At 38.6% G+C, this 26,048-nt stretch overlaps 7 protein-coding genes across 7 annotated transcripts; 3 read left to right on the plus strand and 4 right to left on the minus strand.

Moving 5' to 3' along the window:
* Nucleotides 1-1,460: 1,460 nt before the first annotated feature.
* Nucleotides 1,461-3,449, plus strand: PCOAH_00048620 (Uncharacterized protein; the record flags this gene model as incomplete). Its single annotated transcript, XM_020061645.1, has 1 exon — nt 1,461-3,449. The coding sequence occupies one exon, from the start codon at nt 1,461-1,463 to the stop codon at nt 3,447-3,449; it is 1,989 nt and encodes a 662-aa protein (XP_019917161.1).
* Nucleotides 3,450-3,808: 359 nt separating this feature from the next.
* PCOAH_00048630 (Uncharacterized protein) lies at nt 3,809-5,926 on the minus strand (the record flags this gene model as incomplete). Its single annotated transcript, XM_020061646.1, has 7 exons — nt 3,809-3,880; nt 4,032-4,096; nt 4,258-4,332; nt 4,438-4,487; nt 4,616-4,743; nt 4,875-5,219; nt 5,414-5,926. The coding sequence occupies 7 exons, from the start codon at nt 5,924-5,926 to the stop codon at nt 3,809-3,811; spliced, it is 1,248 nt and encodes a 415-aa protein (XP_019917263.1).
* A 1,292-nt stretch (nt 5,927-7,218) lies between these two features.
* PCOAH_00048640 (Uncharacterized protein) lies at nt 7,219-8,064 on the minus strand (the record flags this gene model as incomplete). The annotated part of the gene is made up of 1 exon (XM_020061647.1): nt 7,219-8,064. One exon carries the CDS (start codon nt 8,062-8,064, stop codon nt 7,219-7,221), a length of 846 nt encoding a protein of 281 aa, XP_019917408.1.
* A 3,340-nt stretch (nt 8,065-11,404) lies between these two features.
* Nucleotides 11,405-12,145, plus strand: PCOAH_00048650 (Exosome complex exonuclease rrp41-like protein; the record flags this gene model as incomplete). Its single annotated transcript, XM_020061648.1, has 1 exon — nt 11,405-12,145. The coding sequence occupies one exon, from the start codon at nt 11,405-11,407 to the stop codon at nt 12,143-12,145; it is 741 nt and encodes a 246-aa protein (XP_019917146.1).
* A 2,001-nt stretch (nt 12,146-14,146) lies between these two features.
* On the minus strand, nt 14,147-15,601 carry PCOAH_00048660 (CorA-like Mg2+ transporter protein; the record flags this gene model as incomplete). The annotated part of the gene is made up of 1 exon (XM_020061649.1): nt 14,147-15,601. The coding sequence occupies one exon, from the start codon at nt 15,599-15,601 to the stop codon at nt 14,147-14,149; it is 1,455 nt and encodes a 484-aa protein (XP_019917203.1).
* Nucleotides 15,602-17,885: 2,284 nt separating this feature from the next.
* PCOAH_00048670 (DNA mismatch repair enzyme) lies at nt 17,886-20,318 on the minus strand (the record flags this gene model as incomplete). Its single annotated transcript, XM_020061650.1, has 1 exon — nt 17,886-20,318. The coding sequence occupies one exon, from the start codon at nt 20,316-20,318 to the stop codon at nt 17,886-17,888; it is 2,433 nt and encodes an 810-aa protein (XP_019917307.1).
* A 2,320-nt stretch (nt 20,319-22,638) lies between these two features.
* On the plus strand, nt 22,639-25,135 carry PCOAH_00048680 (Uncharacterized protein; the record flags this gene model as incomplete). Its single annotated transcript, XM_020061651.1, has 6 exons — nt 22,639-22,807; nt 23,013-23,120; nt 23,252-23,390; nt 23,693-23,795; nt 23,944-24,877; nt 25,008-25,135. The coding sequence occupies 6 exons, from the start codon at nt 22,639-22,641 to the stop codon at nt 25,133-25,135; spliced, it is 1,581 nt and encodes a 526-aa protein (XP_019917455.1).
* Nucleotides 25,136-26,048: the final 913 nt, after the last annotated feature.

Here is a 26,048-nt window from a genome sequence, read left to right on the forward strand (position 1 = left end):
CCATATCACGCGATCTGCACCTGGACTGCCTCTTCCCCAAAAAGGAAGGTGAACCAACTAGTTGCACATAAAATATCTTCACAGTGCATACACATGAATGCATAGCAAAGAGAAGTTCGCTACATGGCAACGAATTAAAAATGTAAATGCCAAACGAGGTGAAGGGGAGGGGCAAACAGAAGTTCTATGAGATCTCCCCCCCCTTTGTGTCACTCCATATAGGGGACACTATATTTTACAAAAAATAAAATAAAATAAAATAACAAAGGGAACAGTAAGAATATCAAATGGGGACATAAAAATGGTGTTTACAAAAAAGTTGCCAACAAATTAAGCGCACTTGGATTAATCTTAAACGAAGCGGCGAATTGTTATTCACCAAACGGGTAGTTAAAACAATGTCGTTCTAATCAACCGAAGTGGCAGTTGCATACTTGTGCAATGCGTACAATAGCATTTTGAAAAAAGTCTGCTGCGCTGGGGCTATTCAGCAATTTAGCAGTTTAGCAAATAAGCAAATTAGCTGTTTAGCAATTTGGCAATTTAGCCATTGTGACCCTTTGGCGTTTTTTTTATTTTTTTCCAAATGTTCTGCCTTATTCAGGCTAAAAAATGAGCACCCACTTGGAAGCATATATATTCATGTGGGGTATTGGTGTATGCCCACTACACGTAAAAGGGTGCCTCCCTGGTATGCAAAAATTTGCATATATTTGTACGTAAGAATTGCCTACTTGCATGCGTATACACGCAACGTGGGTGAACCGAACAGTGGAGCAGCGTTCATGCGCTCAACTCGTACTACATCCGTACGCACGTGCGTACTTCGCCAACGCGCCCATATGAAACGTACAAATTCAGGCAAAGAGAAAAAAAAAAAAAAAATTAGTGACCCCTCATGGGCAAAAGTCCCACGCAGCGGAGAGATGCCCACTGAAGAAGAACAGTTTCCCATCGCGTACAAAGCTCCATAATAAGCAATTAAAAAAAAAAAAAAACATCTCTCCATTTATATATCTTTTTTGCAAACCAGTTGGGGAAAACTCGTGGAACTACTTATTACTCCCAAATTTTTGCGTCTCCAATTTTTTTTTTTTTCAATTCCCACCTCTCCCGTTGTTACGCATAGCCTCAATTGTAGCCTCAGTACGGAATCCGTACTGCCGGTTTTATTTGATTTTTTGAAAATCCCAAGATAGAGGGGGAGCGTCACACGTGCAGACTTACGTGCGTGTACTCTTCTGCAAGCTTGTGGGTGTACCATAAGACGGCAATTTTTTCCCCTTCAACTTTGGAATGAATACGAAAGCTCATGCGTACGTATTGCCACACGGTCATACCCTATGCATAGTTATGTGCGTGTAGAGCCCCTCCGTCCAGTCGTTGCGACAGATGGGAAGGCGCATAAAAAGTAGTGTGCCATCGTGAGAACGTTTCCTGGTATATTCTCGTCCTGCAAGATGAAGCGCAGCCAAATGCTCAAAGACACGCTGAAGAAAAGCAAAATTCCAACAGATACCTACAGAAAGCAACAAAAGAAGAAAGAGAAAAAAAAAAAAAAACAGGAGTGGTCCGAACAGCTGGAAAAACTTGTGAGAACAAAGAACCCACATGACGTCAAGGAAAAGTTAGATGCTCTCCGGATAAGGGAGCAGCAAGGGAAGCTCCTTCACGTGGAAAAAAAAAAACTGAAGCAGTATGAAATATTGTGGAATTTGATAAAGGAAAAGGTGAAGGATGGGAGCTACTTCTACAGTAACAATGGGGTGGTGTTCAGCATGAGTGAACAGCACGGGGAGGGCGCTGCAGGCAGCGGTGACGGTGCAGACAGCAGTCATGGTGTAAGTAACGTTGTTGGTGCAAGTGACCCTGTTGGTGAAGACAACTTTTCTGGTGAGCAACGCCAGGATGATGCACCTGACGATGAAAACGACTACGCCAGCTCAGATATCGAAGTGAGTTCGGAGTCATCCGATCAGAATGATGACTCAGGCAGCATGGAAAGTGATGACGTAAGCAGCTCACAGGGTGATGATTTAAGAAGACCTCCAGGGGAGGAGGACCAGGAGGAAGACTTCTTCCTGGAGTCCCTACCCTCCCTACCAAAAGGACTACCCGATGAATTTATCATACCAAACATGAATGCACACCCGAATGGGGGTTATTATCCCAATGCGAATGTAAATAGCTACCCAAATTACCAACCACCCATCCCTTTTAACGCCACAGGGAAAAGCGGTGGGTACTATGCGTATGGCAGTAATGGGTATTATGGTGGGTATCCAAATGGAGTAAATTTTTATTTCGGCCCTGGTTACCCTGCCCCATATGTACATGCCGTCGGGAGGGAAAGCTGCCTAGACAGGCAAGTTAAGAAAGTAGAAGCCATTCCAACAGATGATGGGCAACAAGAAGGGAAGAGCGAAAATTGCAGCAAGGACAACCTTCCCTGCCCTGGTGAAGACAACACGGATCCCACTTCTTCAAAATTGAGTAGTAACGTACCTAACGTTTCGAGCAATGAAAGGGAGTTTCCCCCCGAGGGAGATTCTACTTTAGCCACTGATGGAACGAAGGATGTTAACGCTTCCATGAGCGCCCATGGGGAGGGCCCTGCCATTTGTGCTAACCCTAACCCAGATGAAGGGGAGAAAAATTCCATCCATGACGGTGCGGGAAGCCACCTCAGCGGTGCCGAGGTTGATTGCAAGGAAGCAAACGAAAAAGGTGGCACAGCGCCACCGCCTCCACCGGGTGTTCCACCGAATGTTCCACCGAATGTTCCACCGAATGTTCCACCGAGTGGCTACCCCAACAATGGCACGCACAACCCTTTTATCGCTCCCATCTATGGTACAAACTACTACTACAATTACGCCCACCTGTATGGCAATTTTAATACGGGCCAAATGAACGGAGCCAATTGTTTTATCCCCACGAATAACAACATGGCCATGTGGGGCGCTCCTAATTTAAGGGGGGGACACGGGTATGTTGGCCCTTCAAGGAACTACGGAGATAGGGGAAAGAGGCATAGCAACCCTAATAGGCCTAGAGGGGGGAATCCGGCATCAAAGAAGGCTCGAATGGGAGCAAACGGGGCAAACTATGGTTTCCCTATGAGTCAGCCAGATGAGTATGATCAGAGTGGGCGTAGGGGGAATGCCCACGTAAGTGGTTATGGTGAACGTGGTCAAGGGGGAAGGCGGCCCCATCCGCGGCAACGACATCAAGAGGACCGGACGACGGAACCGCGCCATGGAAAGGAAGAGGACCCACAGCCAACCGCACAGTATTTCGTGCCCATCAATTTAAGACTAAAGAACAAACTAAACGATCTGTGCGAAACAAAAATTAACGCAGTTAAGAAGGAAACAAATGTTAGCGACAAAAATGTTAACCTAGACGTAGAATACAGTAAGTTCATAAAAGAGGTAGACTTGGGGTAGAAAAGAAGTGCCCCCTCCTTCCCCTATTTTCTTAATTCTTTTTTTTTTTAAGGTACAAATGAATTGCAGCTTAGGTGAGGCATTCATTTTTGGCGTACTGTACCAGTCGTACGCAGGTGTTTGTGTAGCTCCACATTTATGAGCAGCGCGTTTGTCTCCATCTGCACATATACGTGTGCGTGTTTGTTTTTGTTTTTAAGTTGATGTTTTCGTTGAAAGGTTGAGAATACTTTTTCTGTGCAAATTTCACGTTTAGTTTTTGCATTAGCAAGGAACTGCATTTTTTTTTTGTGTACATAACCCAGCATTGTTGGAAAAGTGGACGAAAAAGAGGCGAGGCGAACCCCGCCGTGGAAAATTTAAATCCCAATTTTGTTTAAGAAGAATAGGAGGAGCATGTTGAGCGGGATTCCGGGGACGACGTTCTTCGCCTGCGAGTGGGGAGGGACAAACGGTTTCGCTAAAAGGGCTGTAAAAGGTTAGCATGATGTAGCAAAACGTAGCGTGGCGTAGCACATCGTAGCAAAGCGCAGCAGAACGAGCGCTACGCGGGGCCTAGGCACAACCCTCCTCCGGAATTACCAAATAGGTACTGGTCGCTATTAAATTAATGGACATCAGGAGCATTATCAGATACTTGAGGTTTTCTAAAATGAAAATAAATTACATCACATATGGAAAGGGAAACAAAAATATAAAAGGTAGCATGTTTGTGGTGGTACCCAAAAGGGTGCAAATGTGGTGTTCCTCCTCCGCATCCTTCTTTTTAAATGCACCCAAAAAGGAACCCCCTCTTTGACTCCCTTACTGTTGGTCCTGGTTAGCAGTATGTAGGGGATCCAGAAGAAGCAAATTTTGGTCACCAAATAGTTGAATGGTATTCCTGCAAAAAAGAGAAGCAAAGATAATGATATCCATGAAATGCCTCCCTGATGAGCTGCTTTTTTTTGTTGTTGAGATTGCGTTAATCTCCGTTCCGAAGTTTTACTCGAAAGGACGTTGAAGTGGTGGAGAGAAATGTTGTTTTTAAACTCGTTCCTGCGTGGGGAGGGGGGGAGAAATGGGGCTTCGTCAGTTACGCTCAAGTGGGGTTTCTTGGGGGAAAAGACAAGCATGTACACATATATGCACGTATGTGCGGCCGCAGTTAACCCCATTCTTCTAACCGTAACAGCTCCCCGACGTCATATTCGAACACCTTGGAGAGGGTGAAATTTCCCGAGAACGCGAAGGGCACGTAGTTGTTAACGAAGTAGTACGCTGCCAGCCAGATGAACTTGGCGAATGTATGCACCTGGGGGGAAAGGGGGGTCGTAGAAATGGCGTAGGTGGAGGTAAAGCGAATTTTCACCACAAAAATGCGACGGCGTAACGGGGTGAACTCTTGTCCAAACCCTGTGCTGCTCCTTCCCCGCGTGAGCATACCTCGAAGCTGTCTATCGCCTGCGGCAAAAACACAATCGCACTTATGATCACCGCCACGAGTGCCTTGACTTCGTAAAACTTCCCCTCGTATGTCAAATATTTCACAAAAAAAAGCAGGTGAATGTACAGCCGCAGTTCCGTGCCGTGATAAGGATGCAAACTTCTGTCATTGTATTGAAAGACGCTTAAGTATGGGTTGGTTTTGTAGAAAAAGATTAAAAACAGGAAGGAAAAAATTTCTTCACCAGAATGGTTATACTCAACATTTAAAACTTTTTTTAAAAAGAACACAAGAATGAATCCAGAGAAAACTGGGCTTGCCAGAGTGCTGGTTATGAAGACGACCTGCGGTAGAGTGTATGTGGGGGAAGGGACGCGACAATCCGTGTAAGTATTCGCGTGACTACTGCACAGGTGTAACCACTTGGGGCGCTCAAAAATGATGTAACGAAAAGACAACAATTTCGGCGCTAGCTAAACAGCGAGATGGAGGGAAACAAAGTGGTGTCCTCCTCCCCCCCTTCACCTAGCACACTTACCCGACTGACTTGCTTCGCGTATAGAGACAAAAGCACAAATACGATGAAGAAGGTAAAGGCAATTTGGGTCAAACTGGCGTCATTTAAAAAAAATATGTTAAAAAAAAACTTAAATGAGTATAAAAGGTTAACCAAGTAATTTTTTTCGCTAATGCCGTTTTGAAACAGAGACTTGATACTTATGTCCTTCAACTTGTAGCTAAGAATCTTGTCGTAGTAGTCATAGTTGACACAGAAAAGAGACCACACCTTTTCATACTTTAACACATGCAAAATGTAATAGGATACAAAAAAAAAGGAACAAAATGTAAGAGCAAAGAAGTTAATGTTGGTAAAAATATCTTTTAATTCCCACAAAAATATTTTACTTTTAAAAAAAAAACTCCTAATAAGAAAGTGTGCAGGATTATTCGTACTTATAATCATATACAAGCAGATAAATAGCACGCTGATCGTTATTGCTGGTTCCAGGAAATCTATATTAGCATTCTTCCCAATGTTGAAGCTTTCCATTTTTTTCTTCTTCCTATTTATGACCGATTATGTGCTCATAGATGAAACTACTGTCATGATAGCAGGGGAGTTGCACACAATTTTCGTCCACTTTATTTTTTACATGTAGTGGTGGAATTTCTCTTTTTTTGTATGTAGTAGTCTTTTCATGGACATTCTTTAAAAAAAAAAAAAAAGAAAAAGAACGGGGGAATTATTCCACCAAAAATGAGAAAAGGAAACCTTCGGGTCGATTTGCTCCCACGCGAAATTGTTCTCAAAAAGGGGGAAAGAGGTTTACTTACTGATCTAGTTTTTCTTTCCTTTCCCGGGTGACATACCGACATACCCCCCCTCTCTGGGGGAGGTGCACAAATGGGGTACACAAATGAGATGCACTTACCGCGAAGGTGCGTTTTACACCCTCCCCAAGGGCAACATTAAAAAGTGCGCCATCTTTTACGCCGTGGAGCACAAACGAACGTGCGTACACATTTGCTCATTTCGAGGCAGCTTCCAAATGGCGCACTTGTTTGATTATTTCTCTTCTCATTTACGCTAAGGCAATATTACCCTTTACTTGGCCTTTCTTCTTTACGAGCACACTTCCAACTCCCCATGGGGCTCCTCCCCCCCACCCGCCTAGCATTTTTACAAAATGATGCCGATTTAATGCCGTTGTAATAATTTAAATGGGCGTACAGTACAGGAAATTTTGCTCAGTAATGTCCGGGTGTAGAACTTTAAAATAAAAAGGGCTGTACGGCTGAGCAGGTCCTCACGCGCATATGCACGTTTGGACGCTCCCACGACAGGTGTGTATGCGCACACACGTACGTGGAAATGGGTGATACATTGGTGTGTGGCAACATTAATGGGTGGTTGTGCAAAATGTATGGATAAAGGACGATACGTGTGGAGGCTCAAGTAAACACCGTGTAAACGCATGTGCCTTTCCACTTGGTGACATTTTAAAAGCTTATTAAATGGCGAGAAAAAAAAAAAAAAAAAAAAAAAAAAAAGCACGTACGGGTGTACACTCACGTGGTAAGCATGTGTATATGTACATATATACATGTATGTACATATGTATATGTGTGTGTGTGTGCCCTGGAGAGAATTAACGTGCACCTGATGAAGTGCACACATTTGCCATTGTTCATAAAAGGGATGGTTGAACAAAATTAGCCATTTCGTCAAGGGGTAAAGGATTATTTTTTCTTCCCTCCAAGCAACACACCTACTACTATATATGGTGTGTAACACACCATGATACACCGTTCATGGGTGTACCTACCAGGATCAGCAGACGTCTACTCAATCTTTGTCTTCTTTACATCCGTTTCGTCGCTATTCCCCACAGCGCTTTGTTTTCTCTTATTCGTTTTTTCTTCCTTCTGAGGATCTTCAGTATCCTTTGTCTCCACGTCTAAATCTTCTTTATCCAAATCTTCTTTCCCTAAATCATCCAGCTCTTCTTCCTCCAAGTCATCATCCAGTTCATCATCTTCTTCCTCTTCATTGTCATTGGGAACAAATTCTTCATCTTCCTCTTCATCTTCTTCCTTAAAATCAGCTTCATAAAAATTTTTGAGCGTATTGTCTTCTTCATATTCTTCATCTTCTTCTTCATCAGAGCTTAAGACTTCCACTCCTTCCTTATTATAACAGTCTACAATTTTTATGTCCGGTAGGAAGGCAAATAATTCTTTCCTATAGTTGGGGTCATCTGCAAATGGGTTAAACTGCACACCTAAACGAGTTAAATTTTTTAAATCCTTCAAGACTTCAAAGTCTTTTATATTTTTAAAATGGTTTCCTCCAATCTCTAGCGTTTTTATATTGGGGAATGTCTCTACAATGTACTTCAACACATCTACTGTGCTTAAATGGTTGTCCGTTAATTCTAGCACATTTAGGGTTTCGATTTTTGGTAGGTTCTCCAAGGTCTGCATTCCTGTTTGGTTCAGACTTAGCTTCTCTAGGTGAGTAAATTTCTTTAGCAACTCTACGTCTTCGCTTTTTATTGCAGTAAATTTTTTTCCATCCAGGATTAGCTCCGTCAGGTTCTCATACGCGTTTTCGTTCGTCGCCTCCTTTCCATCAGCGGAGTTTTCCTTTTTCCATTTCTCGACGCGTTCTTTAATGGCCTTTTCCATGGTTCAACAGGGGGGTAGTAATAGTGGATAGCGGAGTCGGGGTGAGGAAAAATCAGTGCTGCACAAAAGGGGAAGGAACGGGGCGTGCATAAGTGAGTGGATCTCCCTCCGGGGTAGAAAAAAAATGCGCAAGGGGTACACCACAGATGAATTTCGCACATGCGTGTATAAGCACAGATATATGCACATGTATGTAGGTGTGCGTGCTTGAAGTGACGACGTCCAAACGACACACATGCACCCATCTGGGCACTCGAACAGTCCGAAGACCTCGCTCAAAAAAAAACGGTCATGCGGAGGGTGCAATTGGGGGGACTAAAGTGGGGTACTTAACATGGGTATGGACCGATCTTTGCACACAAACTCCTTTGGGATTCTATTTCCCCACAATCGTTTTAATGCTCGCTCGGCGTAAACAGAAGGGCACATCTAACACTATGAACAATATCATCCAAACGGTGAGCACTTCGTATGTCTGGTCCAGCTTGGATGGAGTACACACTGGGGTAATTCACCAAATGGAACGAAATGCGAGCACATGGGCACACACAAGCAAAGCCTCTTTAAAGCTGCACACTACTTAACACATGTGAACGACGTGACCTCCTAATTACACAAACGATTAATCACGGGGGACGACGCTATGAGATGCAAAACGCGGGCATGAACATACGTCACTTTTTGTACTTTCCCACATTTGGGCTTCCCCTGTGCCTGTACAGGCCACTTCGGTGAAGAATACCAGTAGTGTTTTTCACCCAGCCATTCCTCTTTACGCGAGAAAATAATACGCTCATACACACATGGGAATGTATTGTGCTGCTAATGTGTGTAGGAGCGTATTATTTTCTCGCTCTCAGCAGGCATGGAGGTATTTGCCACGTAGAAGGGTATCCATCCAAGCAGAGGGACAACTCGCGCAGGGATGCGTGAATGCCGTAGAAAACGCGTTACACGATAAGGTATGAAGCCATATAATACGTACACAAATGTACACAAATGAACACAAATTTACATACATACACGCAATCCTTATATGTACTCATCCGCACATTCTGCGCTGCTTACGTGTTATTGCTGTAGCCCTGGCGAAAGGTAAAGTGAGACTGGCGAGCTCCTTGGTAGGGGATTCTCTCTTTTACGTAATAACTGTACTTTGTACTTTATAAAGCTTTAAAACTTAGCAAGCAATCAATTATTCAGTTCTGTGAAAATAAAATGTGATGTAAGTATATCATTCAATAAAGCCGAATGAATGGGAAAAAAAAAAAATCAGAAAAAAAATGAACTTGTAGATATAAATTTAAAGGCGAAATTATTATATGGGCATAATGTGTTATTTTTTTTCTCCAAAAAAGGGTTTCTCATTTTAGGTACGCAGGCACGCAGATGAGCAGATACGCAAATATGAAGATACTGAGATGTGCAGATACGAAGATACGCAGGGGTACGCGAGTGCACGCGTGCACGCAGGTATACCATGCACATATAATAAAAGTGCGGTGTGTTATTTTATTTTATTTATTTATTTTTTTTTTTTTTGAGCCCAGGACTATTTTCTAGCTCTGCAGTTTTGCTTATAGCTTCTCTGCCTTATAACGGAGTGCGTATTAATGTGCGTCGGTTTATTCACATACCGATGTTTGCTTTTATGTGTTCGCCCTTTTAAGCGCAATTTCTAATGCGAGAAAAAGTGCCTTTTTTTTTTTTTTTTCTTTGCATTCTCTTTATTTATACTGCGCCAGCCTTTCTGCTTACCTTCATCCAAACTTACGTGTACCGCGGGGGCCAGAATGCGAAAGAAAAGATATCGTAAAGTCACACACGTTGAAATTTAACTTGGACCAGGGATGAAAAGTGGATGGTACTTCTTTTCAGGCATATGTGTGGAGGAGGAGCTTTGGTGATTATTATTCTTTCTCCGTTTAAAGTCGAAATGAATTTCGCTTTTCACATTTTTGAGGAGCGTTATATGGATAAAGGGAGGTCCATTTTTTTCTTTTTTTTTTTTTTTTTTTTACGTAAAATTTTTACTATGTATGAAAGAAAAAAAAAAAACACTACGGGGTGATGCCGCATTCTCTATGGACTTAAAAATATAATTTCCCGTTTTTTCCCCATTTGAGGTTTCTCATTTTAGCTGACTGACATAGTATGGTTTGTCTCCCCATGTGAAGTATGCCAATGGGTGGGAGAATCACACACAAATGTGCGCAGTAGTATATGTGACGCACGGTGTGTTACGCCCCTCTCTACAGATAACTTGAATTTGTTTCGCATCCAGTGGCTCTTATAATGTTATCCGTTAACGCTCTATGCATGTCTATACCATTTTTACTTTGACGTGCATGCATGTCCTGTTGGAGTAGATACCCGAGTTTATTCACCAATTAATGCGCCAATGTGTGTACAGAAAAAAACGGGGGGTTCTTACCCCCCATCGGTAAGGTGAAAGATATAAAGAGGACGAACAAAGATGCGCATGACCAACTTTTATCCCACTTTGCGAACAATCTCTTTGGAGAAGCGCTGCACAAAAATGATGAGATCACCGCACTTATGTGTTTCTCTCCAGTTTTTGCCACCCATCGATCGTTCAACTTATAACTTAGAGGTGGTCCTTTTTGTGCGTTTCGTGGATTAAAGCAATTAGGCACTGCTCTTGTTTCCTTACGGGTAAGAACGCATCCCCATCCGTATGTTCTCCAACGTACAAACAGGTTGGATGCTCTCCTGTGAAGAATTAATCCATTAACCGAAGAATGGGTGCGTAATGGAATTCGCTACGAATGTTCCCCCCACTTTGAGGCTATAAGAAAAATTTCCCACCCGTTTAAAATAAGGGGTTCATATTCCACCATTTTGGAATCGCCTACCAATTTTGACCTTGCCACTTGAATTCTTCCCACCGGTGAACAGAACCAAGTGCGAAGGTTTTTTCCACACCTCTTTCCGCCAAACGTACATGCGCTCGGCGTAAAATTGGCCAAGTTGCGAAGGGGCTGCGTGAAGGGTTGCTACAACTCGGCGCATATCCACCACGCACGGTGCTTTTTTTCGAATGCGAGATAATCCCCTGGAGTTGTAAAAAAAAAAAAATATATGTATAATATAATGATTCTTTTTTTCTTCTCCTTTTTTTCCCCGTCGCAAAGGAATCCAAGGTCATCACCATCATCCACCATACGCTGCATTTGCGGGCCCCATTTTTTAGGTCAGCAAAAAAGGGCCCTCCATAAAAAGCGGCGGTTCATATATATACACCATTATTGACCGCAAGGGGAAAGGGCCATTTTTCCTGACCCATTTTTCACTCCATAATAAACACGTACATGTCGGTATGCCGCTTGTGGAGTACATCAATGAGGAGGGGTACCGACTTGACGGGAGAAAGGAAGACGAATGCAGGTTGATAAAAATCAGCGTGGGGAACGAAAATATATTTACGGATGCAGACGGATTTGCATTTTACGAAATAGGGAACACAAAACTCTTGTCGTACATACAAGGACCAACTGAATTGAAGAAGTCGGAAGACAAATGCTCCATAAAATGTGAAGTATTCCTCTCTCCATTTAATGTGTATGAAAAAAAAAAAAAAAAAACCAAAGATAGTGTAACAAATGAAATAAGTGCATACATCAGAAATATCTGTGAAAATATTATCCTCCTGGATTTATATAAAAATTCAGAAATAAATATTTTCCTTTACATAATAGAGCGTGATGGAGGGGTGAAACATGCTGCCATAAACACCTGCATCCTAGCATTAATTGACGCAGGCATAGCTATTAAGTACTTTATATCTGCCTGCTCAGTTTTGTACTTACAAAATCGTATCCTTGTGGATGGGAACCAGTTAGAAATAAACTCGGGTGCCCCCGAACTGACTATGGTCATTGAACTCAACACTCATAAAATTGTTTTACTAGAATTTGATGCCGAGGTCCCTATTGATATTTTCGAAGCCATGGTTCGCACCTGCATGGACTGCTGTGTCAATTTGGGCAACGTCATGAAATTAACTGTAAAGGAAAACGCCATCAAGCTGTTGTGTTTGAATAATATGTTAAATGCCTGACCGGGGAGCAGGCCAAATGGCATTCGTTGCACTTTGTACCAACAACCAGCACCTGCGGATAAGACGCATAGCCACGCATGATGGTCTATGGGAAACCGCCGGAAATTAATTCTGGCCCATTTACCAGGTGCGGATATTTCCACCGTATTCATTCGTATGTGTGTACATTTTTAATTTTAATTTTTTTTTTTTTTTTTTTTCCTTGTAATTGCGTGGCCAAAACTGCCTTAAATCTACCCCCAAAAGAAGCGGCACTTCGCCGATCCATTTGAACCAATAAATAAAACAAATAAAATGAAACACAATGCAACATTACATGCAGAGCGTCGCCCCTTTGGAGGATACTCCCCTACGCGAAATGCAAAACCTTCAGCATTCGAGCAATAGGCGGACACACCCCGTTTTGTTTCACCTGCAAGGGCAACTGCCCCCCCAAAAAAAAATAACCCCTCTCGTGGATTATTTTAAAGCACACATAAAGGAAAGCACACTCGTTGCGCTTGGTCTTTATTCCAATGGAAAAAAATGCCAATAGTGAACTGCACAAAATGCCATTTTAATAATTTCCTCTGCGTTGCCTACCAAACGAAGTGAGCATCACCATTGCCCTGCTGTGTAACCGTTGGGGAAAACAAAGCGAGGGAGTTACACCGCATTTCACCTGCACACGCATACGTGTATGCCACACATATGTACAGCACACACGCAATTGAACAAGAGGAAGTGACCAACTCGCAGCAAACATCATTCTTTCTTTTTTTCCTTTAATGTATGCCATCTTCGCATCACCTCAACCTGCTAGTGGAAACGCGTTGTAAACATTTGGCAAATCATATGCTCAGTACTTGTTCGCAAAGTTACTTGTGGACTCCTTTTTTGTGACCCCCAAAGGTTGAAGTTAGAATGCCCCATTTGTTTCCGCCCACTGTTTCATCATAACACACGGTGTAGCAAGCCATCTTTTCCATTTTTTTTTTTTTTTTTTTTTTTTTTTTTAGCTACCTGAGGTTTAAGTAGGCAAGAAAAAATTCGCTCTCCCAATGGACGGCGAATACGCGCACAAGCCACCAACATACGCTTGGGACGTAGGCGTCGGCCTAGATGCTGTAAGACAAAATATTATCGATTTTATTATTTTTTGCGGCTTCATAACAAGTATTTTGGGCTCATTTTATTTTTTTTACTGGTTGAAAACACGGGAAATGAGGAATATGTGCAGCAAAAATTATTAGGGGGAAAAAGTTCCGCACACACAAAAAGTATGTATGTATGTATGTATGTATGTATGTATGTACGTATGCATGTATGTACGTACGTATGTGTAGGGGTGGTGATTACTGTGAGTTTTTAAGACCACCGGATGACCTGATCCACGTTTTTACGGGGGAACTGTAAGCGTGCGGCCGCGCCTATGTTGCCAGCACGCACAAACTCGTGAAAGCATGCCTTTTCACATAAAAATTTTCACTTTGTAAAAAAAAAAAAAAAGAATAAGGCACAGAGTTCACACACACACGCATATGCATGTACACATACGCATGTGCATATATTTTTTTTCACCTTTTTACCAGTCCCACGGGGACACAAACTCAGCTTGCGTAACATGCGAGGTGCTATGACCGGTAAACCGCTCACATAAACATATGTCACAATGTTACGAAAGAGGAAAATGAAACACAAAATTGGGACTTTCCCACATGGTTATTTTCTGCTGTGTGTGTGAACCACATCGGCAGCAGTATTCCCCCACGGTGTCCACACGGTGACTTTTTCCTGTGCTCAAAATTGAAAGCCATTTGCAACACAAATATGTACGTGTGCACATGTGTATGGGGTGGAGCCCCTAAGTGGTGTACTCCCCCCGTTCCCAGGACGCACGCACAGGAAAGCAAAGAAAAACTAAACTGAATTAAACTAAACGAAACAAAGAGATGCTGGTGTTTCACGTACGCTTAGGAGATGCCTCTGGACATGCCCCTGGACATGGCACTATCCGTGGCGCTAAATGTTGACCCGCTTAAAAGACACGATTACGTAAAACAAGCAAAACACCGTTATGAGCATGAGCGAAAAGGCGAGCGTCCAGAACACGTACTGGTCGCTTTCAAAGCCGTTTTTCAAGTTCATCCCAAAAATGGATGCAACGGTACCGACAACGGTTATGATGATACCGTATATCTTCAGCCCTAGCTCTAATTTTAGGACATTATTTCTTGCGTCGTCTAAATTGAGCTCAACCATTTGGAGCACGTCATCTAAAGATTCATCAGTTCTATGAATAATTTTTAAAAATTCATCAATTTCGTGGGAGTAATATTCTAGTAACATTTCTGTGTCCTCATTATTAGGAGTAGGATCACATTTTTCCCATAATTCTGGTTTATCTCCAAAATAGGAAACTTCTAATCTTCGAACATCTTCATCATTATTTAGCACTGCATGTATCGCTTTATATACACTCTGTACCTTCTCATCAATAATTTTTATTTTTCTCCTCATTTCGGTCAATTTATTTATACATTTGTATATGCTTAAATTGTTACTTATAATTTGGAATAGCTTTTCTGCTTCACATATTACGGGTTCTATTTCGTTTTTTAGTTCTTCACATATATCTACAAAGATGGCTTCTAAAATGAGTATCTCAAAAGGTAAAGAATCTTTAATTAACGAAATGACTTTTGCATTTTCAATAAAATATTTGCACATTCTTTCTTCCTTCGCTGCAACTTCAGGAATTGGATTGTTCGTAAATGTCGGAATGTACAGTAGGAAGTCTTTAAATATGATGCACTTTCTATAGGGCAAATTGATAAGGACGCAATTCCTCTTTGGGGATATATCAAATCTGGTGTTGCTATTGCTTGAGAGTAGTTGTCTTATATCTCTGTATTGGGCTAGACCGCTAGAATTTATCGGAGTGTTTTCTCCTTTTATTTGGTGCACTATCTTTAACAATTCATGTGTTTGTAGTGAATATTGTACCGTTTCTCCGCTACTTATTTTATGAACATAGTGTTTTAAATATTTATTAAAGCATTTAATGCGTACCTTGCAGTCCTCATTTTTTGCATATTCCTCCATCTCTTTTCCGGAAGAACCTCCTTTATTTTCTTTCGAGTAGAGGAAATTTTTTCTACCAAAATGAGCATCCTTACACTCGCTGCTTCCCCTTCCGTTTCCGTCTAGTGCGTTTGCATACTTGGAAAATTCTTCCCTGCCGTTCCTTTTAAACCTCGTTTTGAGGTAATCCATGTATATATTTTCACTTCTTATTTTCCTTTCATTCCTTTTCATTAAATTTTTCATATCGTGATGTTGACCTCCGCGGAACTTGGACATCCCCCTTAGCGTGCTGCTCTGCTGTCTGTCCTCATTAGCATTTCCCTTAACTTCCCCGTCATTGTCACTCATGTTGAGCAGGGGTTTGTTCAGTTTTTTCTCTTCAGGCATCATTTATGAAAACGGCAAAAGTGAGGGACATTTGGGCAGTGTATATATATATATGGCATATATTTACGTGCACACGTGCTCAGGGGGTCAACACGCACACCCATGTACATACGTATGTATATATGCCATATATATATATACACATGTGGCGCTAACACGCTTTTAACACAAATGCGTGATCACGCCGCGCAGGGACAACTTCGCCTTTAAGGCGAAAAAAAAAACACACACTGAAAAGGGAGTGGCGGGGAAAATTCACGCACATACTCCCCAACTCCTCCACTCATTTATCCCCAATGCTACACTTCTTCACCATGTAGATATGCATACATGTACGTACGCGATAATAGATGGCACCAAATTATTTGCCAACCTTTGGTACCTTCAAAAACTGAAGGAGTTAATTTTGTTTAAGATTTCTCATAACACATTACCTTTAGCCCTGCATTTTTTTTTCCTTCCCCTTGTAACCTTAACTTTTGTATAAAACTGAAAAGTGGAGTTAAAAAAAAAAAAAAAAAAAAAAAAAAAAATCAGTGCTCTATTTAAATGTAAAGCCCAAATAATATAACGCGTTTTATCGGAACTCTGTCCTAACCTTTCATAACTGTGTTCAGTAAATTTCCATTAAACTTGCATAACTACACCGTTGGTTTTTAAAACGAGGGGGTGTGAAAAGTCAGAAAAAAATATGTACATATACATATAACGAAGTGGAGCGCGATAGGTGTGGGCTCCTAACTACTAAGCGCGGCGTGCGCAATTTTGAAATTTATTAAACAAGGAAATATAGTGTAAAAATCTGAAACGCTCGGGCACGCGCCCCTGTACAAAAATGGATAAATGTATAATACATACCTATATATATATATGAGCGAACCCGCAGGGTACTCATTTATGTAAATTTAGCTTACTATTCAAATTCAAAAAAGTTTACAAAAAAAAAAATATAGCCAAAATGACCTGGGAAGAAGTGGAAAATAGGAAATATCCAAAGAGAAAGGGAGAAAAATTAAAAGGTGCGTTATAACAGAACACAAAATTAATACCTTTGTAGACACCACTCCCGAGGGGAAGTTCACAACACGGGACAAATAACTAAAGGGGCACGATATGAAAAAATTGCCACAACATATGTTGTTCCACATATGTATATGTACTATATGTTTATATGCATACCCGTGGCGAAAGGAAACTTCCCTCCTCGCGCAAAAAGGCCGAGTCTATCACTTCGACTGACGTTACTGCAATTGGTTGAATGTGTCTATAAAGTTTTTTTAATGCATTATATTGTTACTTAAATGGTGGGGAGTAACGAGCAGGTTATTTGTTTAAGGCCGAAAGGAGCAAAATGTGTACCATGTTTTACTGCGCACACGGCCGATATACACATGTAAAGTGCCAAAAAATGACACTTGATAAAAACGGCCAATGCGCCCCTTCTTCTCACTAAGCATAAAAAAAGCAAAAAAATAGAGGGCACTCAACGCGTCAGCTTTTTCGCATTCTATGCATAATAATTATCACTGCGTTTTTTTTTTCTTTATTTTTTCATTCTTTGAAGTGCTTTTCCCTTAGCCTGCGCTTGCTCCCTCATGTGCGGCGCACTTTACGGATGGCTAAATTTTTTTTTCGATGATAAATAATTTATCCAATTTTTTTCCTTTCTTTTGCATGTCTTTGTACTCTCCTACATTTTGCACCTCGCGTGGGGAACTTGCAGCCCCTTTACGCCGCGTTATATTTTCCGGTGCTCAGGAACAAATGGGTTCACATTAAAATTACACATTGCGCCCTTTAACACGCAAAAAGGTGAATAAAACAATGTTAACCACAAGTTGTTGGAATGGCCCCCTTTTCAGAGGAAAAAAAAATATTAAAAAGTTCGGTTGAATATATTAGGCAGTTTATGTATCCTTTTTCATGTCTTTCAAAAATGCATGTTTTCAAAATGGGAAGACAGATATTCTTCCGAACAGAATAGGTGAGCGGGGGAGGTCCCAAAAAAATGGCACATTTGTATTTACACCGGTGTTGACAGGGGGAGCAGACAATGTGTCTCCCCCGTCGGTATATGTTTGCGCCAAACAGTACTAATCAAAACTTTAAAAAAAAAGGTTCACGTACCGACGCACAGATTTTTTTATGCAAATGCAATGCAACGTAGGTGAACAGTTACACACATACCCTTAACGGCCCCACTCGGCGCAATTCTCAGAACACCAATGAGGGTTGGGGGAGAAATACATATCCCCCTGCCCATGTACTGCATGCATTCTTAAGCACATTAAATAGCCAGCTCCTTCAAGTAACTCTTCTTGGACATGAATCTGTCCATAAACTCACTCTCACTGGAAGAAGAAAAGAGGTAATTAACTTCGTCCTTAATTTTCATATAGTTGGAAATTTTATTTTTGTAATTTTCACTAACACTGGAGGATGTGTCAATGTTTAGCTTTTCCTTGAGGTAGTATTTATTTTCCGCTGACTCCAGTTCTTCCACCTTTTCGTAGGCCTTTTCAATCACGTCTTTTGGTAACTTAGCAATTTCAGCAACATTGACACCATAGCTTTTGTTCGATGCGCCATCCTTAATTTCGTACAAGAAGCAGATTTTCTTCTGCTTCTGATCAATAGTCGTTTCGACATGCCTGTTGATGACTCCCTCACACTGATAAGCAATGTTTGAAATTTCATGAAAATGTGTAGCAAATAAACAGAAGCATTTTATGTGGTCCAAAATGTATTTTCCAATGGACCAACTGATCCCTAACCCTTCGTAGGTGGAGGTACCCCTTCCCAATTCATCCACAATGATGAAGGAATTTTTGTCTGCATTTTTAACAATAGCGGATGCTTCTATCATTTCGGATAGGAAAGTCGATATACCCTTTAACTGAAAATCAGAAGCACCTACTCTACACATAACTTGACTAAAAACAGGAACTTCACAAAAATCGCACGGCACAAACATACCTATTTGAGCCAGGATACAAATTATAGCTGTCTGTCTGATATACGTACTTTTCCCTCCCATATTCGGTCCAGTAACTATTATCAATCTGCTTTCTTTTTTATTCATGTTAATATCATTTGGAATGAAGTTACTCAAATTGTGCTGCAGTTCTAACAATGGGTGTCTGGACTTTTTCATAATTACATTCTCGCCATCTTCTACTACAGTTGGCCTTACGTACGGAAAGGGGGAATTATAACAAACAACGGCAAAGGATACTAACACATCCAAGGTGGATACAATTTCTATAAATTTCTCTATCACGGGTGTGTAGGTCGACACGGCACATATAGTCTTTTTGACAATTTCCAGTTGCAACGTGTTGTAAATATTTAAACAATGCTCATACTGTTTACATAGACCTTTTAAAGTGTTAGTCGTGAAGAGGAGTTCGTTTTTATTCATGCGAACTGATATGCATTTTTTTTGGTGTTGAATTAGGGTGGAATCCTTTTTGGATACTCTAAATAGGAATACGTTTGTGTTACAATCTACCAGTCGGATGTCTTCCCTGTTGGTCCTCTTATAACGTCTGTCACATACGTCTGAAAATAAATCCCTTTCGACGTCCTCTTTATGTCTTTTAATTTTTTTCATTAAAGCATTTTTTTCGTTTGATATTTCTTCCAGTTCTTCATCAAAATTTTTAGAAATTAAATATTCTTTGTTTTCTTCAATTTCTTTCAGATCTATGGTCATTTCGATCATGTCTAACAATTTGGAGAAATTATTTAATACTTCATGTAGGGGGTTCACAATCATTTCAATTATCGTTTGTTTGTGTTTCCCTTCAATTGATACTAAGGAAAAGTATATTTCCTTAAAGTCCAAAATGGCATAATACAGCTTGACAATATCCTTTAGAATCATTTCTTCATTATATCTAGAATTCCCCTTTAGTTCGTTATTTTGATTAATCTCCTTTAAGTAGTGATTCAGTTTGTCCAACTCGGGGATTCTTTTCAGGTAATTACAATACACGCTGTTGCGCAAATCATCCTCTTCTATGAACGTTTCAACGATGTTTAACCGTTTATTAATTTCGGCCACACTTGTCAAAGGCTGCGTTAACCAAGACACTAACTTCTTATACCCGATGGTTGTGTTACACTTATTTAAAAATTTTAGCAAACTCGTATTGTTACTGTAACTATGTGTGTTCTTTTTGTTGGGAAGTATATTTAGTGCGCTGATAGCTGCCTTGTCCAATCGCATGTACAGATCCATGTTGTGTATGTTAATACTACACTGGTAGTGTATGTCTTTATTTTCTTTAACTTTCAAATGGTTTATTAAAACCATTAAGCATTTGCATGCGTTTTGTAACTCTAAATGTTTATCGTAATTTCGAACGTCGTCATTTTGTGGAATTATTAATTTTAACTCCTCTTGCAAATTTGATACATCGTATTTTTTCCTCTCCAGGGTATAGGCCTCTATGTTACACATTTTAAATAAATTTAAAAGCCTCTCGTCATCAACCACATCGTTCATGCTGTTAAAAAAGCACTTGTATGGCCTCTTCTGTATCAACAAAGATTCCAAGGCCGTGAAATACCCATTATCAATAAATTCGGTCAACAAAAATTCATACTTTAAATAGTTATAGAAGCATACACCTACTGTTTTCTGGTACTTCTTCGTGTCAATATACAGGCACAATATTTGTTCATCGTTTAGTTCTACCCCCTCGCCGTTTTCCATTTTGTCTTTTCTGCTTATTCGAGGGAAGTGCAACTGCAGAGTTATGCAAAAGGTTTTTCTTTCCCGCGTTACGCTAAATTGGGTAATACTATAGACGGGCTAGGTGCGTTAGATACACGAATGTGCACATACGTAGTAACTATGCTTGGATATGCTCACACTATGTACGTAATTGTATATTCACGTAACTACATCCGTGTGGGCGCAAGTGGTTAGATTTTGCTCTTATTATGACACAGCACAGTGCGCCTCTTAATCCATTTGTCCCCCTTACAAACGAAAAATTGGGATATGTGTGTAGGGGAAAGATACCCTATACACAAATTGCACAACGGCGTGAAAGCTTTAAAGGCAAAATTGGGGGATTTAGTTTATCTCAAATTTGATAAAAATCGAAATGGAGAAAAAAAGGAAAAGGCAGAACAAAGACCGATTTTTGTTTTCTTCAAATGGCCTTTTGGCCTTAGCAATTCACGATATTAGGATACGTGATGTGGACTAAAAAACGTGCGAACGGGTGTACGTGCATACGTCACCACTGTTAACATATCTGTACAGATATACACAAATATATGATTTTTGTGCACGTGGGCAGGCGTATCGTCAGTTATAAACACATATGACATTTCTATTAGATTTTTTCCCCCTTTTTTGATGCGCGCGGAAAACCCATGTGAAAGCTCTCCCTCGGTGGTTTCACTCTTTCGAGTTGGTATTGTACACCATGTACATATATATATTTATATTTATGGGTATACCTTTGAACAAAAATGCCCCCTGCACACTTTCGTACATATTATTTTCACGAGGTGACACTCTTTAGCTATTAAACTTTTATGTACCACAGCTAAGTCCCACTTGAGAAGTAACTTTGCAACGTAAGGTGTATAAGAATATACAGCACAAAATTTGCTTTTTCCTGTTAACTGAAAAAAGGAAAAATGACGAAATGGGTAATTTCAAAATTGATTATGAAAAAATTTATTTAGGTTTTTTCAATTTTCTGAAAAATTTACAATGTTAAGGTGTGTATGAAATTACTTATCTGAGCTTGGTTTAGTTTGGTTTTTTTTTTTTTTATTGTCAAAATGGTATAAGGAAAAGTGTAATTTGCGCAAAACTTTTAAAAAAATTCATGTGTGAAAGACAATTTTGATTACAAAAAAAAATATGAAGCAGGAAATCTCTCTTTCGAAACTCTCTAAACATATTTGCTTGATCAAATTTCATACATATGACGAATGATGCTACTCGCAATCCGAAAAAAGGTGAACATACTTGTCAGTACATATAACCAGGGTGTGCATATGTACTGATCAAATTGATATATCAAAAGGAGCATAAACAAATTACGCACAAAAAAAAAAAAAATCATTGTGAAATTTCATTTTTATACGCTTTAAAAAACAAATGTTCCAACCCGCAAAAGGCGAATTAAGTTTGAAATTGAAGTTATCAGTTCCAGGTTTACAAAAAAAAATTGTGAAGTTCGGTCTCCACTCTTCTGTTTTCTTTTTTTCCTTTTGTGTGTTTAAAATAAAATACTCCTAATTTTACATATGTACAAATGTTGGATTTCCTTAATTTAAAACTTTTTCGAGGAACTTTGATGCAAAAATGAGATTACCACGTAAGCCCTTACAATTTTATACGCTAAAACGAGTCTTCCCTTAAGCGATGTACATTTGCAACTTTTTTAAAAAAGTTTATCATTACGCAGGCAGTGTAAGAAAATTTCTCGTTTTCCGCGCTTCCCGCGCTTGAAAAATATTGCATTAATTTTGTGCGCTTATAAATTTAAGCCGCATACATAAATAAAATATGTATATATAATAATATAGCGATATTTTTCCCCACCCCTTGATTTTAACCTTTTAAATGATTTTTTCCCTTTGCGAATTTTTTATACAATAATATATACTCCCTTGTTTTCTTAAAAAATGTATGTAACACTGTATGAATTGTTTTGAAGAATTCACATTTTACAATTTTCAACTTAAGCAAAAAAAAAAAAATATAAGAACGCATAAGTTTATAAGTGTACAATCCCATTATGTGAACTATGTCATGTTTGCTTTTTTCTCAAACAAAATAGAGGCGCTTTTTTAAGAACAACAAAAGAGGGGAGAAACATAAATGTGACGAACTATTACGTTTTGTTAAGAATAATGTTTTAAAGTACTTTAATGACAAATGAAATATGTAAAAATATAGAACATACACAATTTTTTTTTTTCTTATGCTATCTTATACGGCCGGTGTTCGTTAAAGCATTACTTAATTTTTGAAAAAAAAAAATTTTTTTTTCATCTTCTACATAATGATTTTCTTGGGATTAAATAGTGATTACAATGCTAGAATAAATTTTAAAATAAAATTTATTGTAAAATCAATAATAAAAGTTTTAACTAAGCATTTAGTATTAATAAGTATTTTAAATCTGATCATCTCACTATGCTACAACTATATTGTAAATGAAGACAATACTCGTAAGTGTCGGGAAGAGGAAAAATAAGCACATGTTTGCACATACACGCATGCACATATGTGTATGCATGTACAGAATGACACTCTGCCCATCTGTCAGTCGTTTGTGTCTGTCTTCGAAGGAATATAATTCAAATTAGATGCAAACTCATTTCACTCCATGTTAACACTCCATTTTTTCTCCCCCTTTTTTTTTTTCTTTTAAAGACCAGCTAAATATTGTAGCGCATTTATTAAGAGGAACGTTTGTTAGCTCCGTACCATCATGTTTAACCCTATCATTATTAATATTTTTTAAGGAGCACAGCCTAAACAGTAATTACCCTTTTGAGATGTTTCCATCGATGGAGATTATTGCATCATACCATGCCGAATATGTCCATGCATACACCTGTGTGGATATGTACATATGTAGTCAACGGCTTTTTCCTTTCTTTCCTACACAGATTACAAGTACAAGGAATGGAATTTGATAAACGTATTATGCGTAGTATTAACCTTTTATAGCATATTTTACACGAAGACTGTTTTTTCAAAGGACTATGGGAACAATATATACGATATCCTCTACGTGGCATCTATATCGTAAGTGCATAACAATCGTTAACAATTTTTTGTACATATTTTAGAAGTACATTTCGTCAGCGCATACATATGGGGAGAACATAAAAACGTTCATTTGTTAAAATATGCACAAGTACCATTATTGGAAATTTCCCTCTATTGAGCACAGCAGTGACACAAAATAAAACCTTGTCTTAGACAAAAATAAAACAAAACAATGTTGCTAGTGATTACCCCATTCAGTTTACGCAACGTAATAATTTAAATCTGTCCATATGTACTACACACATATGTTTGTGTACGTCCCCCCCTTCCCATCTTAGGTACATTTTGCAGAAAAGGTTCAATACCAGGAAGTTGAGCATTCATAATTTCCAACAATGCATGAACACGGAAACGAAGAACATAATTGAGCTCATTCAGAAGGTAAACATTTAAATGAATTTTCCATTATTTTATTATTTTTTTTTTCTGCGCCACCTCGAATTTTCAAGTGCATATGAAATTTACGTCACACACAAGTTGAATAAACAGCCCTATGTGCGTGAACACGTAACATTTTCTTCTTTTGTAGGGAATAATTTTAAATATAATGCCACTTGTTTGCTCATACGTACTGAGTTTCATTGTCGACATATTATTAACAATAATTAACAGCATTAGTTTCAACATTATCGTAAGTATACTAACCCACCCATTTGATGTGATATTGAGTTTGCCAAAAATATACAACTTATCAAATATCTACGTTCTTACGAATTTTTCTTATTGCGTCTCGATACTTTCATCAATATGGATAACGGCAATATTGGAATATCATTTTATAATTTTCAATTTTATATTTAATAAATATGACTGTAAAGTACTGACGTCGCTAGATAAATTCCCAATGCATAACCAGTGCTCCTATCATGATGAATTCTTCGTCGTTACGTGCATCTACAACTACTTGAAAGATATAAGCTACAGAATAAAAGGGAATAACATTGAGATAACAAATATGGACAAGAAGACCAAGTTGAAACTACTGTTATTTAAAAAATTAATATTAATTAATGCAAGTTTGAAATATAAAGATGAGATAAGCATCTTGAGTCACTTATGTAACCCTATAAACACAATATTATTTGAAGACAACAAGTTTTGGAACGCCTACATAGATTCATGTATACTGTGCATTGAAGATTTAATTTGTCAATTAAAAAAATATATAAATATTTTAAATCATAACCAAACTATTTATTCTGTTGAAGAAAAAGCAGAACTGAAGAGTGTATTAGAAAAGAACAGAATAAATAAATTAAAAGATACCATAGTATTAACATGTATATATTTAAAAGGAGTTGCCCTATGGTCAATTGCAATAAGCATTATCTGCAAAAATGTCATAGTATCGGTTATTAGGAAGTTATCCTCCATCATAGTTTCCTTATCCTATGTTTTATTTGACTTTTTAAATTTCATCAAAATAAATGAATTGTATGACCCACTGCATCACCTACTTTATGGTAAACCCCCAGTTTATTTTAGCTCGTGTCCTGCGCCCCAGCGCTTGCCACAGTTTTAATGAGCCATAAATATACACATGCATGTAATATATATGCATATTTACCTGCGTATTTCTTTTTCCCTTTTCAGAAATGAATTCCATTGTGGACATTTTTAAATTTTATAAGGAAGATATTTTAGACAACAAGTATCAGTACTCCTACAACTTATATAAAGGATTATCGTATCTGTTTAGAAATAAATCCCTAAGATACTGATTGTTTTTCGTCGTAACAAGACAAAGCACTTAATAATTTTATCCCGTTGTTAAAGTATGTTAATTTTCCCACCATTAAACATGCTATATCAACGTTTATTTTTTTTAGAAACATATTTTTTAAAAAGGCAATTTTCTAAAAAGAAAAAAAAAGTCTGTTACAGCATTTTTCATCATGACTCTTTTTTTTTAGTTTTTATTTGTCTAAAAACATACAAAATTTGTTCAAGCTTTTGTGTATTTTGTAAAAGTAACCTTGTTTTTTCTATTAATGTACATTTAGAAAAAAACAAATTAAATGAATTAAGTCGTTTAACTCTGTTTACGTAAAAACAATTCTTATATGAAATTATACTTATGCACAAGTTTTTACAATACAAAAAAAATATATGCATATTTTTACCGTTTTTTTAAAAATGAAAACTTTCTAAGAAAACTCTAATATTCTTAAATTTTGAATTTCATTTTTTTGTAAATGCAGCCTCGTATAATATTTTGCCGCAAGTTTAGGACAAATTGTCCCGAACTTCACATTATGTATAACGGACAGTTATATCATCCTTTACTATCGATTGAACGGTTGTGATAATTATATCTGCTTTATTAGACTTCATAAAATTATAAAAAAATGAATTCTCCACTTAAGCGTTCTGTTGTTATTCTTTTGCCCCGTATTATATATTCTTTAATTTGTCTATTCATAGTATTTTTCACTATTTTTCACTTCTTACCGTTTCTGGGTTTCTTCGCGTATGCTCACGATTAAAATAACAGGATCCAACATTTTTGTTACTTAATATGGGATAGTAAAATTTTCTTCCTGACGCACGAATACATACAATGTTAACGTATTACACGATTGCAAAAGAATTATATTTGCAATAATGTACCTCATAAATTATGCAGAAGGCAGT

Source organism: Plasmodium coatneyi, chromosome 13, assembly GCF_001680005.1.
Source record: "Plasmodium coatneyi strain Hackeri chromosome 13, complete sequence".
Taxonomy (NCBI): Eukaryota; Apicomplexa; class Aconoidasida; order Haemosporida; family Plasmodiidae; genus Plasmodium; species Plasmodium coatneyi.